A 14560-nucleotide genomic window follows, 5' to 3' on the forward strand; every position below is an offset into this window, starting at 1 on the left:
GTTTATGGCAACCAATCAGGTCTCTGATTCTTACCAAGGAGGTATTGAAGCTGAGTTCTAATTGGCCAGCCCGTGACTACGGGATTTTAAATCAGACACTGCCAACAGGGCTTTATCAGTGAGACTAGGAGTGCAGCTGTACAGGTCCTAGTACAGATATAACATTGACACCTGTCTTGTAGTGATTCAAGCTTTGAAGCCACATGCAAAGTAGCCTGGAAGTGCACTGGGGTGTGTCAGTACACTCCGACACTCAAAGCACACCCCCAATGCACTCCGAGACCAATTTGCATGTGGCTTCAAAGCTTTGATCACTACAAGACAGGTGTCATTTTTATGATTATACTAAGTCCTATACAGCTGCACCAGTAGTCTTAGTACTAAAATTGTGTTGACTCGTTCCTTTAAAGGGAACCTGTCACCAGATATGTCCCCTATACCAGTGAGCTCTTATATACAGCATTCTAACATACTGTGTAGAATGTACAAATCACTTTAGAATACTCACCTAAAGGGCGGTGCGGTGCAGACTGGTCGTATGGGTGTTTCTGTTCTCCGGTACTGGTGCCTCCTCTTTCGGCCATCTTTGTCCTCCTTGTTCTGAAGCCTGGATGCATAACGCGTCCTACGTCATGCACACAGGCCGGCATTGAAGTCCCGCTCTTGCGCATTATAATACTTTGATGAGCCCTGCTCAGAGCAGATCAAAGTGCGCCTGCGCAGGACCTCAATGCCGGTGAGTGTGCATGACGTAGGACATATCATGCACCCCGGCTTCAGAAGAAGGAGGACAAAGATGGTCTATGGGTCTTAATGTCCTTTTTTGTTTTTTCTCCCCAGGTTTAAGATCTGGCAAGCTCGGGGAGCAGTGTGAAGCCGTCGTCCGTTTTCCTAGACTGTTTCAAAAATATCCGTTCCCGATCCTGATCAACTCTGCGTTTCTAAAGCTGGCCGACGTCTTCAGAGTTGGGTAGGCGGCTGAAAGGGAAATCTAGAGGACAATAGGGACAAAACATGCTCAGAGGACGTTCTATGATTGTATCTGTCAGATTAAAGGGGTCACGGAAGGGATCAATTCATTAGATTGGAGAGCGAGAAAGACTTCAGGCTAGTGAATCACTTAAGGCCCAGTCCCACACAACGACTTACCAGCGATCCCGAAAACGATGCAACCTGATAGGGATCGCAGGTAAGTCGCTGGGAGGTCGCAGGTGAGATGTCACACAGTCAGACCTTACCAGCGATGCAGGAACAATACAGGTCGCAGTAGCGACCTGTATAACGATCTCAGCAGTCACTGTGACCCTGTCACACAGTGTCAAACACAGCAATGTGTCCTGTCCAGCAGGACATCGCCTTTGAAGAAAATGGCCTGGACCATTCTGCAACGACTAGTGATCTCACAGCAGGGGCCTGATCACTGGTAGGTGTCACACATAGCGAGATCGCTAACGGGATCGCTACTGCGTCACGGAAACCGTGACTCAGCTGCGATCTCGCTAGTGATCTCATGTGTGAAGGTACCTTTAGTCAGTGCATGATGTGTGTGACTAACAATAGATGTAGTCTAGTTGCCGCCTTTGAACTGACTCTATCTTCTGAATGTCCTTTTTAAAATGTGGAACCCAAAACTGGATCCCATATTCCAGATGTGGCCTTACAAGTAATTTATAGAGGGGTAACAATACGTTGGGATCATGGGATCTAATTTCTCTTTTCTTTGTCGCTCTATTGGGAGACCCAGACAATTGGGTGTATAGCTTCTGCCTCCGGAGGCCACACAAAGTATTACACTTAAAAGTGTAAGGCCCCTCCCCTTCTGCCTATACACCCCCCGTGGGATCACGGGCTCCTCAGTTTTCATGCTTTGTGCGAAGGAGGTCAGACATTCCACGCATAGCTCCACTGTTTAGTCAGCAGCAGCTGCTGACTATGTCGGATGGAAGAAAAGAGGGCCCATACTAGGGCCCCCAGCATGCTCCCTTCTCACCCCACTTTTGTCGGCGGTGTTTGTTAAGGTTGAGGTACCCATTGCGGGTACGGAGGCTGGAGCCCACATGCTGCTTTCCTTCCCCATCCCCTTAGGGCTCTGGGTGAAGTGGGATCTTATCGGTCTCCAGGCACAGGAGACCGTGCTCCATCCACAGCCCCTGGGACTCTGCTGGACATGGAGCTGAGTATCTTCAGGGACATGGCCCTGCTACGATTGAGGTACTCTGTGTCCCCATAAAGGGGACCGCGCACAGACACACGGCAGCACTGCTGGGTGTGTTAGTGCGCCAGGGACGGCGGCGCTGCCCGCACTGGTGCCATCGCACACTACAGCGTAGCTGGGTGTGTTAGAGTATTGGGGGACTGCCGCGCTAACCGCCGCTGCCATTTTTATCTCAGGCGCGGCTGGGACTTGTGGTGCGCCGGGGACTTCCGCGCCGACCAGGGCTTATATGCCGGACCGCGCTTATCACTCTAGTCCCCGGCTTTTGCGGCCTAGTCTCACTTCGTTACCGCCCACAAGCCTGCCAGTCAGGGTAAGGGCGTGACGCTGCACAGCACGGCAGCGCTGAGAGCTGGAGCATGCTTTGCATACTCCACCCCTCTCACTGTATACACTGTGAAACCGGATTCCCGCACTTTCTGGGGCACGCCCACGGCCTCCTCCTCTACACAGGACGCCGGCAGCCATTCATGTCAGTTTTTTCTGTGGCTGAGAAAAGAGACAAGTTTGGGAAGACCCTGGCAGGGATTCTGGTGGTCACACAACCGCTGTGAGCGGGCGGTAAGCAGCACCTGTGGTGCTGACCCCACTAGTGCCGAAATGCACATATAGATATATGCTTGTACGCTATACATTGCACTGTTCGGTCGCACTTTTGTATTTTGGCTATATACCCTCCTTGATTGTTCGGAGGAGATAACAGCATATCGTCTGTGAAAAACAAGGGTGCAGAAGCACAGGTTTTCTATGCAGCCTGTACAGCATGTACGGCTATACTGCCGGCAGGTTCCACGGACCCCAATTGTATGCAATGCACGGTCCTTGTGGAACTTACTCAGCCGGAGTCTCTGCTAATGGTCCAGGTGATGGGGACGGAGTTTGCAGCATTTACTTCAGACTTTCTGAGACTATGGCTATGATACTAGAAGCCTTGCAGTCTGGCTATGATACTAGAAGCCTTGCAGTCCAGACCGGTCTCTCAGACCATGGGCACTGTTGTTTCATTACCCCTGGTCCCCCTCCAGTTGGTACAACAAGGTGCTCCTGGAGTGTCTCAGGGATCCCAGGGTGAGGGGTCTGACTCGGACCGCAGTCCCAGACCCCCTAAGCGACCTCGCTGGGAGCATCCCTCGACATCACCGCATCATTCAGGGCCTCAGCATGGGGACACTCTCTATGATGAGGCGGAGGTATCTGATCAGGATTCTGATCCTGAGAACGTTCTCTACCTGGATACACCTGATTGTGATACCGTAATGAACGATCTTACGGCGTCCATCAATCAAATGTTGGTTATTTCTCCCTCAGCTTCTACGCCTGAGGAGTCAGCTTCTCAGCAGGAGAAGTTCCGTTTCAGGTTCCCCAAGCGTACATTGAGTACGTTTCTGGATCACTCTGACTTCAGGGAGGCAGTCCAGACCAACCAGGCTTGTCCAGATATCGTTTTTTCCAAACGCCTTAAGGATACACGTATCTCTTCCCTTTCGACGTTGTCAAGGGCTGGGTTCAGTGTTCCAATGTGGACCGCCTATCTCCAGCGGCTAAATCCTTAGTTGCAGTGGAAGATATGGCTTCACTCAAAGATGCCTATGAAGCTATTGCCGCGTCTTTTGCTCCAGCTTTCGCAGCCGTCTGGGCGCTCCAAGCGGTCTCAGCGGCTCAAGCGCAAATTGAAGCAGTTACACGTTTGTCTGCGTCGCAGGCTGCGTCTTTAACATCTCAAACGTCAGCGGTTGCGTCATACGCCATCAATGCTGTCCTGGACTCGGCGAGCCGGAAGGCGGTTGCGTCCGACAATTCAGTGGTAATACGCAGAGCCTTGTGGTTGCGAGAAGGGAAGGCAGATTCTGCTTCCAAAAGGTGCCTAACCAGTTTGCCAATCTCTGGTTACCGCTTGTTTGGTGAGCGACTGGATGAAATCATCAAACAATCAAAAGGAAAAGGATACATTCTTTCCTCAGGCTAAACCGATCTTACCCCAACAGAGGAGGGGACAGTCGAGGTTTCGGTCCTTGCGGGGCGCGGGCAGGTCCAATTCTCCTCGTCCAAAAGGCCTCAGAAGGATCAGAGGAATGCCGATTCACAGCCTAAATCACGGTTACAGGAGAGAGTTTTCCTCTCGTCCTCCGACTCGATTCTTCAGAACATCTCCGCCTCCCAAGAGAGCCGAGGCTCTCAGGTAGGCGGTGTGCACTCTGAAGGCAGAAGGAGTGGTGGTCCCGGTTCCTTTTCAGCAACAGGGTCATGGTTTTTACTCCAACTTGTTTGTGGTCCCAAAAAATGGCGGGTCTTTCCGTCAGGGCAACAGACACGTTAAAACCAGGCGGTTCCGGAGGAATCCCTCCGCTCCGTCATTGTCTTAATGTCCCAAGGAGATTCCTTGCATCGATCGGTATCAAGGACGCTTATCTCCACGTGCCGATCGCTCCAGAGCATCAGCGCTTCCTGCAGTTCAACATAGGAGACGAACACCTTCTGTTCGCGGCACTGCATTTCGGCCTGGCGACAGTCCCGCGGGTTTTCTCCAGGGTCATGGTAACAGTAGTAGCGGTCCTCCACTCTCAGGGACACTCGGTGATTCCTTACCTGGACGTTCGGCTTGTCAAGGCACCCTCTCAAGGGGCATGCCAACACAGCCTCAACGCTACTCTACAGATTCTCCAGAGCTTCGGGTGGATCATCAATTTTCCAAAGTCAAATCTGACACCGGCACAATCGCTGACATATCTAGGCATGGAATTTCATGCCCTATCGGCGATGGTGATACTTCCGCTGGACAAACAGCGGTCACTGCAGCAGGGTTGCACAATGTGACATCCTTAGCAAATGGGACAGGAAGTCGGCGTTTCTCGACAGGAACGTCTCCCTCCCTCAGGCAGCCAAAGATTCTCTTCGGTAATGGCTTCTTCCCACTTCATTGTCGAAGGGGAAATCCTTCCTACCCCCATCCTGGGCGGTGGTCACGACGGACGCGAGTCTGTCAGGGTGGGGAGCAGTTTTTTCTCCACCACAGGGCTCAGGGTACGTGGACTCAGCAAGAGTCCTCCCTTCAGATCAATGTTCTGGAAGTCAGGGCAGTGTGTCTTGCCCTAAAAGCTTTCCAGCAGTGGCTGGAAGGCAAGCAGATCCGAATTCAATCGGACAACTCTTCAGCGGTGGCTTACATCAATCACCAAGGAGGAACACGCAGTCGGCAAGCCTTCCTGGAAGTCCGACGGATTTTGATGTGGGTGGAAGCCACGGCCTCCACCATATCCGCAGTCCACACCCCGGGCGTAGAAAACTGGGAAGCAGACTTTCTCAGTCGCCAGGGCATGGACGCAGGGGAATGGTCCCTTCACCCGGACGTGTTTCAGGAGATCTGTTGGCGCTGGGGGATGCCGGACGTCGACCTAATGGCGTCTCAGCACAACAACAAGGTCCCGGCATTCATGGTGCGGTCTCACGATCACAGAGCTCTGGCGGCAGACGCCTTTGTTCAGGATTGGTCGCAGTTTTCAACTCCCTTATGCGTTCCCACCTCTGGCACTGTTGCCCAGAGTGTTACGCAAGATCAGGTCCGACTGCCGCCGCGCCATCCTCGTCGCTCCAGAATGGCCAATGAGGTCGTGGTACCCGGATCTGTGGCATCTCACGGTAGGCCAACCGTGGGCACTATCAGACCGACCAGACTTGCTGTCTCAAGGGTCGTTTTTTCCATCTGAATTCTGCGACCCTCAACCTGATGGTGTGGCCATTGAGTCCTGGATCCTAACATCCGCAGGGTTATCTCAAGAGGTCATCACCACTATGAGACAGGCCAGAAAACACACATCTGCCAAGATCTACCACAGAACGTGGAAGATATTCTTATCTTGGTGCTCTGTTCAGGGAGTTTCTCCCTGGCCAATTGCCTTGCCTACTTTCTTTCCTTCCTGCAATCCGGTTTGGAAAAAGGTTTGTCGCTCGGCTCCCTTAAGGGACAAATCTCAGCGCTCTCTGTATTTTCTTCAGAAGCGCCTAGCAAGACTTCCTCAGGTACGCACGTTCCTGCAGGAGGTTTGCCGCTTAGTCCTTCCTTACAAACGACTGTTCGAACCCTGTGATTTGAACATGGTGCTGATGGTTTTTCAGAAACCACCATTTGAGCCTATGAGGGATTTTTCTCTCTCACGCCTTTCGCAGAAAGTGGTTTTCCTAGGGGCAGTCACTTCACTTCGGAGAGTGTCTGTCGGGGCAGCATTGTCGTGCAAAGTCCCCCTCCCGGTGTCTCACCAGGTCAAGGGGTTCTGCGTCCGGTTCCGGAATTTCTCCCTAAGGTGGTATCCCCCCTTTCATCTCAATCAGGGTATCCCCGTACCCTCTGTTTGTCTTCATCCAGTTCACCAATGTGAAAAGGATTTGCACTTGATTAGATCTGGTGAGAGCACTCAGACTCTACATCGATCGTACGGCGCCCCTGCGCCGCTCGGATGCACTCTTTGTCCTTGTCGCTAGCCAGCGTAAAGGGTCGCAAGCTTCCAAATCAAGACTGGCTCGGTGGTTCAAGGAACCAATTCTCGAGCTTATCGTTCTGCTGGGTTTACGGTTCCCTCAGGGCTGAAGGTCCATTCTACCAGAGCGGTGGGTGCGTCCTGGGCTTTACGGCACCAGGCTACGGCTCAGCAGGTGTGCCAGGCGGCTACCTGGTCCAGCCTCCACACTTTCACGAAACACTGTCAGGTGCATACCTATGATTCGGCGGATCCCAGCATAGGCAGACAACTCCTTCAGGCGGCGGTTGCCCACCTGTAGGAAGGGGCCGTTTTACGGCTCTATTACGAGGTATTATTTTACCCACCCAGGGATTGCTTTTGGACATCCCAATTGTCTGGGTCTCCCAATAGAGCGACAAAGAAGAAGGGAATTTTGTTTACTTACCGTAAATTCCTTTTCTTCTAGCTCTAATTGGGAGACCCAGCACCCGCCCCTGTTTTTTTGTATACACATGTTGTTCATGTTGAATGGTTTCAGTTCTCCGATATTCCTTCGGATTGAATTTGCTTAAACCAGTTTATTGGCTTTCCTCCTTCTTGCTTTTGCACTAAAACTGAGGAGCCCGTGATCCCACGGGGGGTGTATAGGCAGAAGGGGAGGGGCCTTACACTTTTAAGTGTAATACTTTGTGTGGCCTCCGGAGGCAGAAGCTATACACCCAATTGTCTGGGTCTCCCAATTAGAGCTAGAAGAAAAGGAATTTACGGTAAGTAAACAAAATTCCCTTCTTTATACACCCTAGAATCTTGTTTGCTTTAGCAGCTGCTGCTTGACATTGAGTGCTGCTGCTCAGCTTATTTGTACTGAGAATACCAAGTCCTTATCCTGTTCTATAGTCCTGAGTTTACTTCCATTTAATGTATACGCAGTTATAGGATTACTCCGTCCTAGGTGCATTACTTTACATTTATCAACATTAAGTCTCATTTGCCAAGTATCTGCCCATTCTGACATCTTATCCAGATTGTTCTATAATATTATACTGTGCAACTCAATTTATATTATCCTACAATGTGTTGTGTCACCTGCAAGACTGACACTTTATTCTCAATCCCATTCACAAGGTCATTAAAGAGCGTACAAGGAATTGGTCCTAATACTGATCCTTGTGAGGATCCTTGCTACCAGGACAGATCCTCGCGGGTCCCCACCACTCCGGGCGCAGACCCTTGCGGGTCCCCACGGCTTGGTGCGCAGACCCTTGCGGGTCCCCACCGCTTGGTGCGCAGACCCTTGCGGGTCCCCACCGCTTGGTGCGCAGACCCTTGCGGGTCCCCACCGCTTGGTGCGCAGACCCTTGCGGGTCCCCACCGCTTGGTGCGCAGACCCTTGCGGGTCCCCACCGCTTGGTGCGCAGACCCTTGCGGGTCCCCACCGCTTGGTGCGCAGACCCTTGCGGATCCCCACCGCTTGGTGCGCAGACCCTTGCGGGTCCCCACCGCTTGGTGCGCAGACCCTTGCGGGTCCCCACCGCTTGGTGCGCAGACCCTTGCGGGTCCCCACCGCTTGGTGCGCAGACCCTTGCGGGTCCCCACCGCTTGGTGCGCAGACCCTTGCGGGTCCCCACCGCTTGGTGCGCAGACCCTTGCGGGTCCCCACCGCTTGGTGCGCAGACCCTTGCGGGTCCCCACCGCTTGGTGCGCAGACCCTTGCGGGTCCCCACCGCTTGGTGCGCAGACCCTTGCGGGTCCCCACCGCTTGGTGCGCAGACCCTTGCGGGTCCCCACCGCTCGGGGCGCAGACCCTTGCGGGTCCCCACCGCTCGGGGCGCAGACCCTTGCGGGTCCCCACCGCTCGGGGCGCAGACCCTTGCGGGTCCCCACCGCTCGGGGCGCAGACCCTTGCGGGTCCCCACCGCTCGGGGCGCAGACCCTTGCGGGTCCCCACCGCTCGGGGCGCAGACCCTTGCGGGTCCCCACTGCTCTCAGAACTGATCTTTGCAGTTCCCCCTGCTGACTTTCCCATGTGGACACTGTACCATGTAAAATGACACTTTAGTATCTCTCCCTTTTATCAGTTTTTTTTTTTTTTTTGTTTGTTTGTTTGTTTTTTTTTACCTATATGCATATAGTGTCTCCAAGTTACTGTTTCTGCAGCCTCAGAATCAAATGCCTTTGCAAAGTCCAGATATATATATATATATATATATATATATATATATATATATATATATATATATATATATATATATATATATATATATATATATATATATATATATATATATATATATATATATATATATGCTGGGCCTTATCGGAAGATCTCATGTTAACGATATATTACAATACTGTGCTGCTACAATACACAGGATAAGCGAACTGACAACTACAGGGTCCATTTCCCTATGAAAACTAAAAAATAAAGTTTAAAAAAAAAAAAGGAGAGCTTTAAAAAATATCTTAAGACACCAGATTTGCCATTTTCAGGTTGTCGCATTTCTGCAAAAAATACAATCAAAATGTCATATACACCCCTTGGTGCACAAACAAAAAATCAAGCTCCCACACAGCTCCACCGACAGAAATATTAAAAGTTATGTGTTCCATAAAATGACAACACAAAACTTTTTTTTTTTTTTTTATTTTTTTGGATCTTTAATTTTTATTTCTTTGTCGCTCCTAATTGGGAGACCCAGACAATTGGGTGTATAGCTACTGCCTCCGGAGGCCACACAAAGTATTACACTTAAAAGTGTAAAGCCCCTCCCCTTCTGCCTATACACCCCCAGTGGGATCACGGGCTCCTCAGTTTTCAAGCTTTGTGCGAAGGAGGTCAGACATCCACGCATAGCTCCACTGTTTAGTCAGCAGCAGCTGCTGACTATGTCGGATGGAAGAAAAGAGGGCCCTTACTTGGGCCCCCAGCATGCTCCCTTCTCACCCCACTTTTGTCGGCGGTGTTTGTTAAGGTTGAGGTACCCATTGCGGGTACGGCGGCTGGAGCCCACATGCTGCATCCTTCCCCATCCCCCTTAGGGCTCTGGGTGAAGTGGGATTTTACCGGTCTCCAGGCACTGAGACCGTGCTCCATCCACAGCCCCTGGGGAATCTGCTGGATATGGAGCTGAGTATCGTCAGGGACAGGGCCCTGCTACGTCAAGGTACTCTGTGTCCCCGTACAGACCGCGCGCAGACACACTGCAGCATGGCTGGGTGTGTTAGTGCGCCGGGGAAAACAGCGCTGCGCGCTTGTGCCACACTAACTACAGCTTGCTGAGGGAGTTCATGTATTGGGAACTGCGGCGCCGGCCGCTGCTGTCAGTTTTACACTGCGGCGCGGCTGGGACTTGTGGTGCGCCGGGGACTTCCGCGCCGGCCGTGCATATATGACGGCCGCGCTTATTACTCGAGTCCCCGGCTTTTGCGGCCTAGTTTCGTTTCGTTACCGCCCCCAGGCCTGCCAGTCAGGGGAAGGGCGGGACGCTGTACAGAACGTCAGCGCCGAGGGCTGGAGTCTACTTTACATACTCCAGCCCTCACACTGGGCACAGTGGGACGCCAGTTTCCCGCACTTTGTCTGAGGCACGCCCACGGTCCGCCCCTCTTCACAGAACGCCGGCAGCCATTCCAGTCTGAGCTGGAGAGGGGAGACAAGTTCTGGGAGACCCAGACACGGGATTCTGGCAACCACACACCCGCTTTTGAGCGGGCGGTAAGCGGCACCTCTGGTGCTGACCCCACTAGTGCCGAAGTGTACAATTGTATTTTTATGCTTGCATGCTATACATTGCACTGTACGGTCGCTGGTGATTCTTGGCTATATACCCTCCTAGATTGCTAAGAGGAGACAACAGCATGTCGTCTGCAAAAAGCAAGGGTGCCAAGGCACAGGCTTTCTATGCTGCTTGTACCGCATGTGAGGCTACTCTACCGGCAGGTTCCACTGACCCCCATTGTGTGCAGTGCTCTGCCCCTGTGGCACTTGCTCGGCCGGGGCCTCTGCTAGAGGTGACCCAGGGAGAACCACCTGTGAATACTGTCCAGGTGACGGGGACAGAGTTTGCAGTTTTTGCTGATAGATTGTCTGTGACTATGACTAAAATTCTAGAAACCTTGCAGTCTAGACCAGTAACTCAGGCCATGGGCACTGTTGAATCACTGCTCCCTGGTCCCCCTCAGTTGGAACAGCTCCGGGCTCCGGGGGTGTCCCATGCATCCCAGGGTGACGGCTCTGACACGGACGACAGTCCCAGACAGCCTAAGCGAGCTCGCTATGAGCGGCCCTCTACTTCATCACACTGGTCAGGGTCCCAGCAGGAGGACTCTCTGTGTGATGAGGCGGAGGTAGCTGATCAGGATTCTGATCCTGAGACCGCTCTCAATTTGGATACTCCTGATGGTGACGCCATAGTGAATGATCTTATAGCGTCCATCAATAGAATGTTGGATATTTCTCCCCCAGCTCCTCCGGTGGAGGAGTCAGCTTCACAGCAGGAGAAATTCCATTTCAGGTTTCCCAAGCGTAAATTAAGTACTTTTCTGGACCATTCTGACTTTAGAGAGTCAGTCCAGAAACACCACGCTTATCCAGATAAGCGTTTCTCCAAACGGCTTAAGGATACACGTTATCCCTTTCCCCCTGACGTGGTCAAGGGCTGGACCCAGTGTCCCAAGGTGGATCCTCCAATCTCCAGGCTTGCGGCTAGATCCATAGTTGCAGTGGAGGATGGGGCTGCACTTAAAGATGCCACTGACAGACAGATGGAGCTCTGGTTGAAATCCATCTATGAAGCTATCGGCGCGTCGTTTGCTCCTGCATTCGCAGCCGTATGGGCACTCCAAGCTATTTCAGCTGGTCTTACACAGATTGACACGGTCACACGTACATCTGTTCCGCAGGTGGCATCCTTAACCTCTCAAATGTCTGCATTTGCGTCTTACGCGATTAATGCGGTTCTGGACTCTACGAGCCGTACGGCAGTGGCGTCCGCCAACTCCGTGGTTTTACGCAGAGCCTTGTGGTTAAGGGAATGGAAGGCAGATTCTGCTTCCAAAAAGTGCTTAACCAGTTTGCCATTTTCTGGTGACCGACTGTTTGGTGAGCGTTTGGATGAAATCATTAAACAGTCCAAGGGGAAGGATTCATCCTTACCTCAGCCCAGACAAAACAAACCCCAACAGAGGAGGGGACAGTCGGGGTTTCGGTCCTTTCGGGGCTCGGGCAGGTCCCAATTCTCCTCGTCCAAAAGGACTCAAAAGGATCAGAGGAGCTCAGATTCTTGGCGGGCTCAGTCACGCCCAAAAAAGACAGCCGGAAGACCCGCTACCAAGGCGGCTTCCTCATGACTTTCGGCCTCCTCTCTCCGCATCCTCGGTCGGTGGCAGGCTCTCCCGCTTTGGCGACATTTGGCTGCCACAGGTCCAAGACCGTTGGGTGAGAGACATTCTGTCCCACGGGTACAGGATAGAGTTCAGTTCTCGTCCTCCAACTCGATTCTTCAGAACGTCTCCGCCTCCCGACCGAGCCGATGCTCTTCTGCAGGCGGTGTGCACTCTAAAGGCAGAAGGAGTGGTGACCCCTGTTCCTCTTCAGCAGCAAGGTCACGGTTTTTACTCCAATTTGTTTGTGGTACCAAAAAAGGACGGGTCTTTCCGTCCCGTTCTGGACCTAAAACTTCTCAACAAGCACGTGAAAACCAGACGGTTCAGGATGGAATCCCTCCGCTCCGTCATCGCCGCAATGTCTCAAGGAGATTTCCTAGCATCAATAGACATCAAGGATGCTTATCTCCACGTGCCGATTGCTCCAGAGCACCAGCGTTTTCTACGCTTCGTTATAGGAGACTAACACCTTCAGTTCGTAGCTCTGCCTTTCGGTCTGGCGACAGCCCCACGGGTCTTCACCAAGGTCATGGCAGCAGTAGTAGCAGTCCTGCACTCTCAGGGACACTCTGTGATCCCTTACTTAGACGATCTGCTTGTCAAGGCGCCCTCTCAAGAGGCATGCCAACACAGCCTGAACGTTGCGCTGGAGACTCTCCAGAGTTTCGGGTGGATCATCAACTTTTCCAAGTCAAATCTAACCCCGACCCAATCGATAACATACCTTGGCATGGAGTTTCATACTCTCTCAGCGATAGTGATGCTTCCGCTGGACAAACAGCGTTCACTACAGACAGGGGTGCAATCTCTCCTTCAAGGCCAGTCACACCCCTTGAGACGCCTCATGCACTTCCTAGGGAAGATGGTAGCAGCAATGGAAGCAGTCCCTTTCGCGCAGTTTCATCTGCGTCCACTACAATGGGACATTCTCCGCCAATGGGACGGGAAGTCGACGTCCCTCGACAGGAACGTCTCCCTTTCTCAGGCGGCCAAGGAATCTCTTCGGTGGTGGCTTCTTCCCACCTCATTGTCAAAAGGAAAGTCCTTCCTACCCCCATCCTGGGCGGTGGTCACGACAGACGCGAGTCTATCAGGGTGGGGAGCGGTTTTTCTCCATCACAGGGCTCAAGGTACGTGGACTCAGCAAGAGTCCACCCTTCAGATCAATGTTCTGGAAATCAGAGCAGTGTATCTTGCCCTACAAGCCTTCCAGCAGTGGCTGGAAGGCAAGCAGATCCGAATTCAGTCGGACAACTCCACAGCGGTGGCATACATCAACCACCAAGGAGGAACACGCAGTCGGCAAGCCTTCCAGGAAGTCCGGCGGATTCTGACGTGGGTGGAAGACACGGCATCCACCATATCCGCAGTTCACATCCCAGGCGTGGACAACTGGGAAGCAGATTTCCTCAGTCGCCAGGGTATGGACGCAGGGGAATGGTCTCTTCACCCGGACGTGTTTCAGGAGATCTGTCGCCGCTGGGGGATGCCGGACATCGACATAATGGCGTCCCGGCACAACAACAAGGTCCCGGTTTTCATGGCACGGTCTCACGATCACCGAGCTCTGGCGGCGGACGCCTTAGTTCAAGATTGGTCGCAATTCCGGCTACCTTATGTGTTCCCACCTCTGGCACTGTTGCCCAGAGTGCTGTGCAAGATCAGGTCCGACTGCCGCCGCGCCATCCTCGTCGCTCCAGACTGGCCGAGGAGGTCGTGGTACCCGGATCTGTGGCACCTCGCGGTAGGCCAACCGTGGGCACTACCAGACCGACCAGACTTGCTGTCTCAAGGGCCGTTTTTCCATCGGAATTCTGCGGCCCTGAACCTGACTGTGTGGCCATTGAGTCCTGGATCCTAGCGTATTCAGGATTATCTCAAGAGGTCATTGCCACCATGAGACAGGCTAGAAAACCAACCTCTGCCAAGATCTACCACAGGACGTGGAAGATATTCTTATCTTGGTGCTCTGCTCAGGGAGTTTCTCCCTGGCCATTTGCATTGCCCACTTTTCTTTCCTTCCTGCAATCCGGTTTGGAAAAAGGTTTGTCGCTCGGCTCCCTTAAGGGACAAGTCTCAGCGCTATCTGTATTTTTTCAGAAGCGCCTAACACGACTTCCTCAGGTACGCACGTTCCTGCAAGGGGTTTGTCATATCGTCCCTCCTTACAAGCGGCCGTTAGAGCCCTGGGATCTGAACAGGGTTCTAATTGCTCTCCAGAAGCCGCCTTTCGAGCCTATGAGGGATGTTTCCCTTTCTCGCCTTTCACAGAAAGTGGCTTTTCTAGTAGCGGTCACGTCTCTTCGGAGAGTGTCCGAGCTAGCAGCGCTGTCATGCAAATCTCCCTTCCTGGTGATTCACCAGGACAAGGTGGTTCTGCGCCCGATTCCGGAGTTTCTCCCTAAGGTGGTATCCCCCTTTCATCTCAATCAGGATATCTCCTTGCCTTCTTTGTGTCCTCATCCAGTTCATCAATGTGAAAAGGATTTGCATTTGTTGGATCTGG

At 52.6% G+C, this 14560-nt stretch overlaps 1 protein-coding gene across 1 annotated transcript in view; it reads left to right on the plus strand.

Moving 5' to 3' along the window:
• The window catches only part of INTS7 (integrator complex subunit 7), a 128497-nt gene that overhangs the window by 332 nt on the left and 113605 nt on the right, over positions 1-14560 (plus strand). Inside the window, 1 exon segment of the mRNA XM_075341436.1 lies at positions 841-970. Within this exon segment, the coding sequence (XP_075197551.1) occupies positions 841-970 (130 nt within the window).

Source organism: Anomaloglossus baeobatrachus, chromosome 3 (genome assembly GCF_048569485.1).
Source record: "Anomaloglossus baeobatrachus isolate aAnoBae1 chromosome 3, aAnoBae1.hap1, whole genome shotgun sequence".
Classification (NCBI taxonomy): Eukaryota; Metazoa; Chordata; class Amphibia; order Anura; family Aromobatidae; genus Anomaloglossus; species Anomaloglossus baeobatrachus.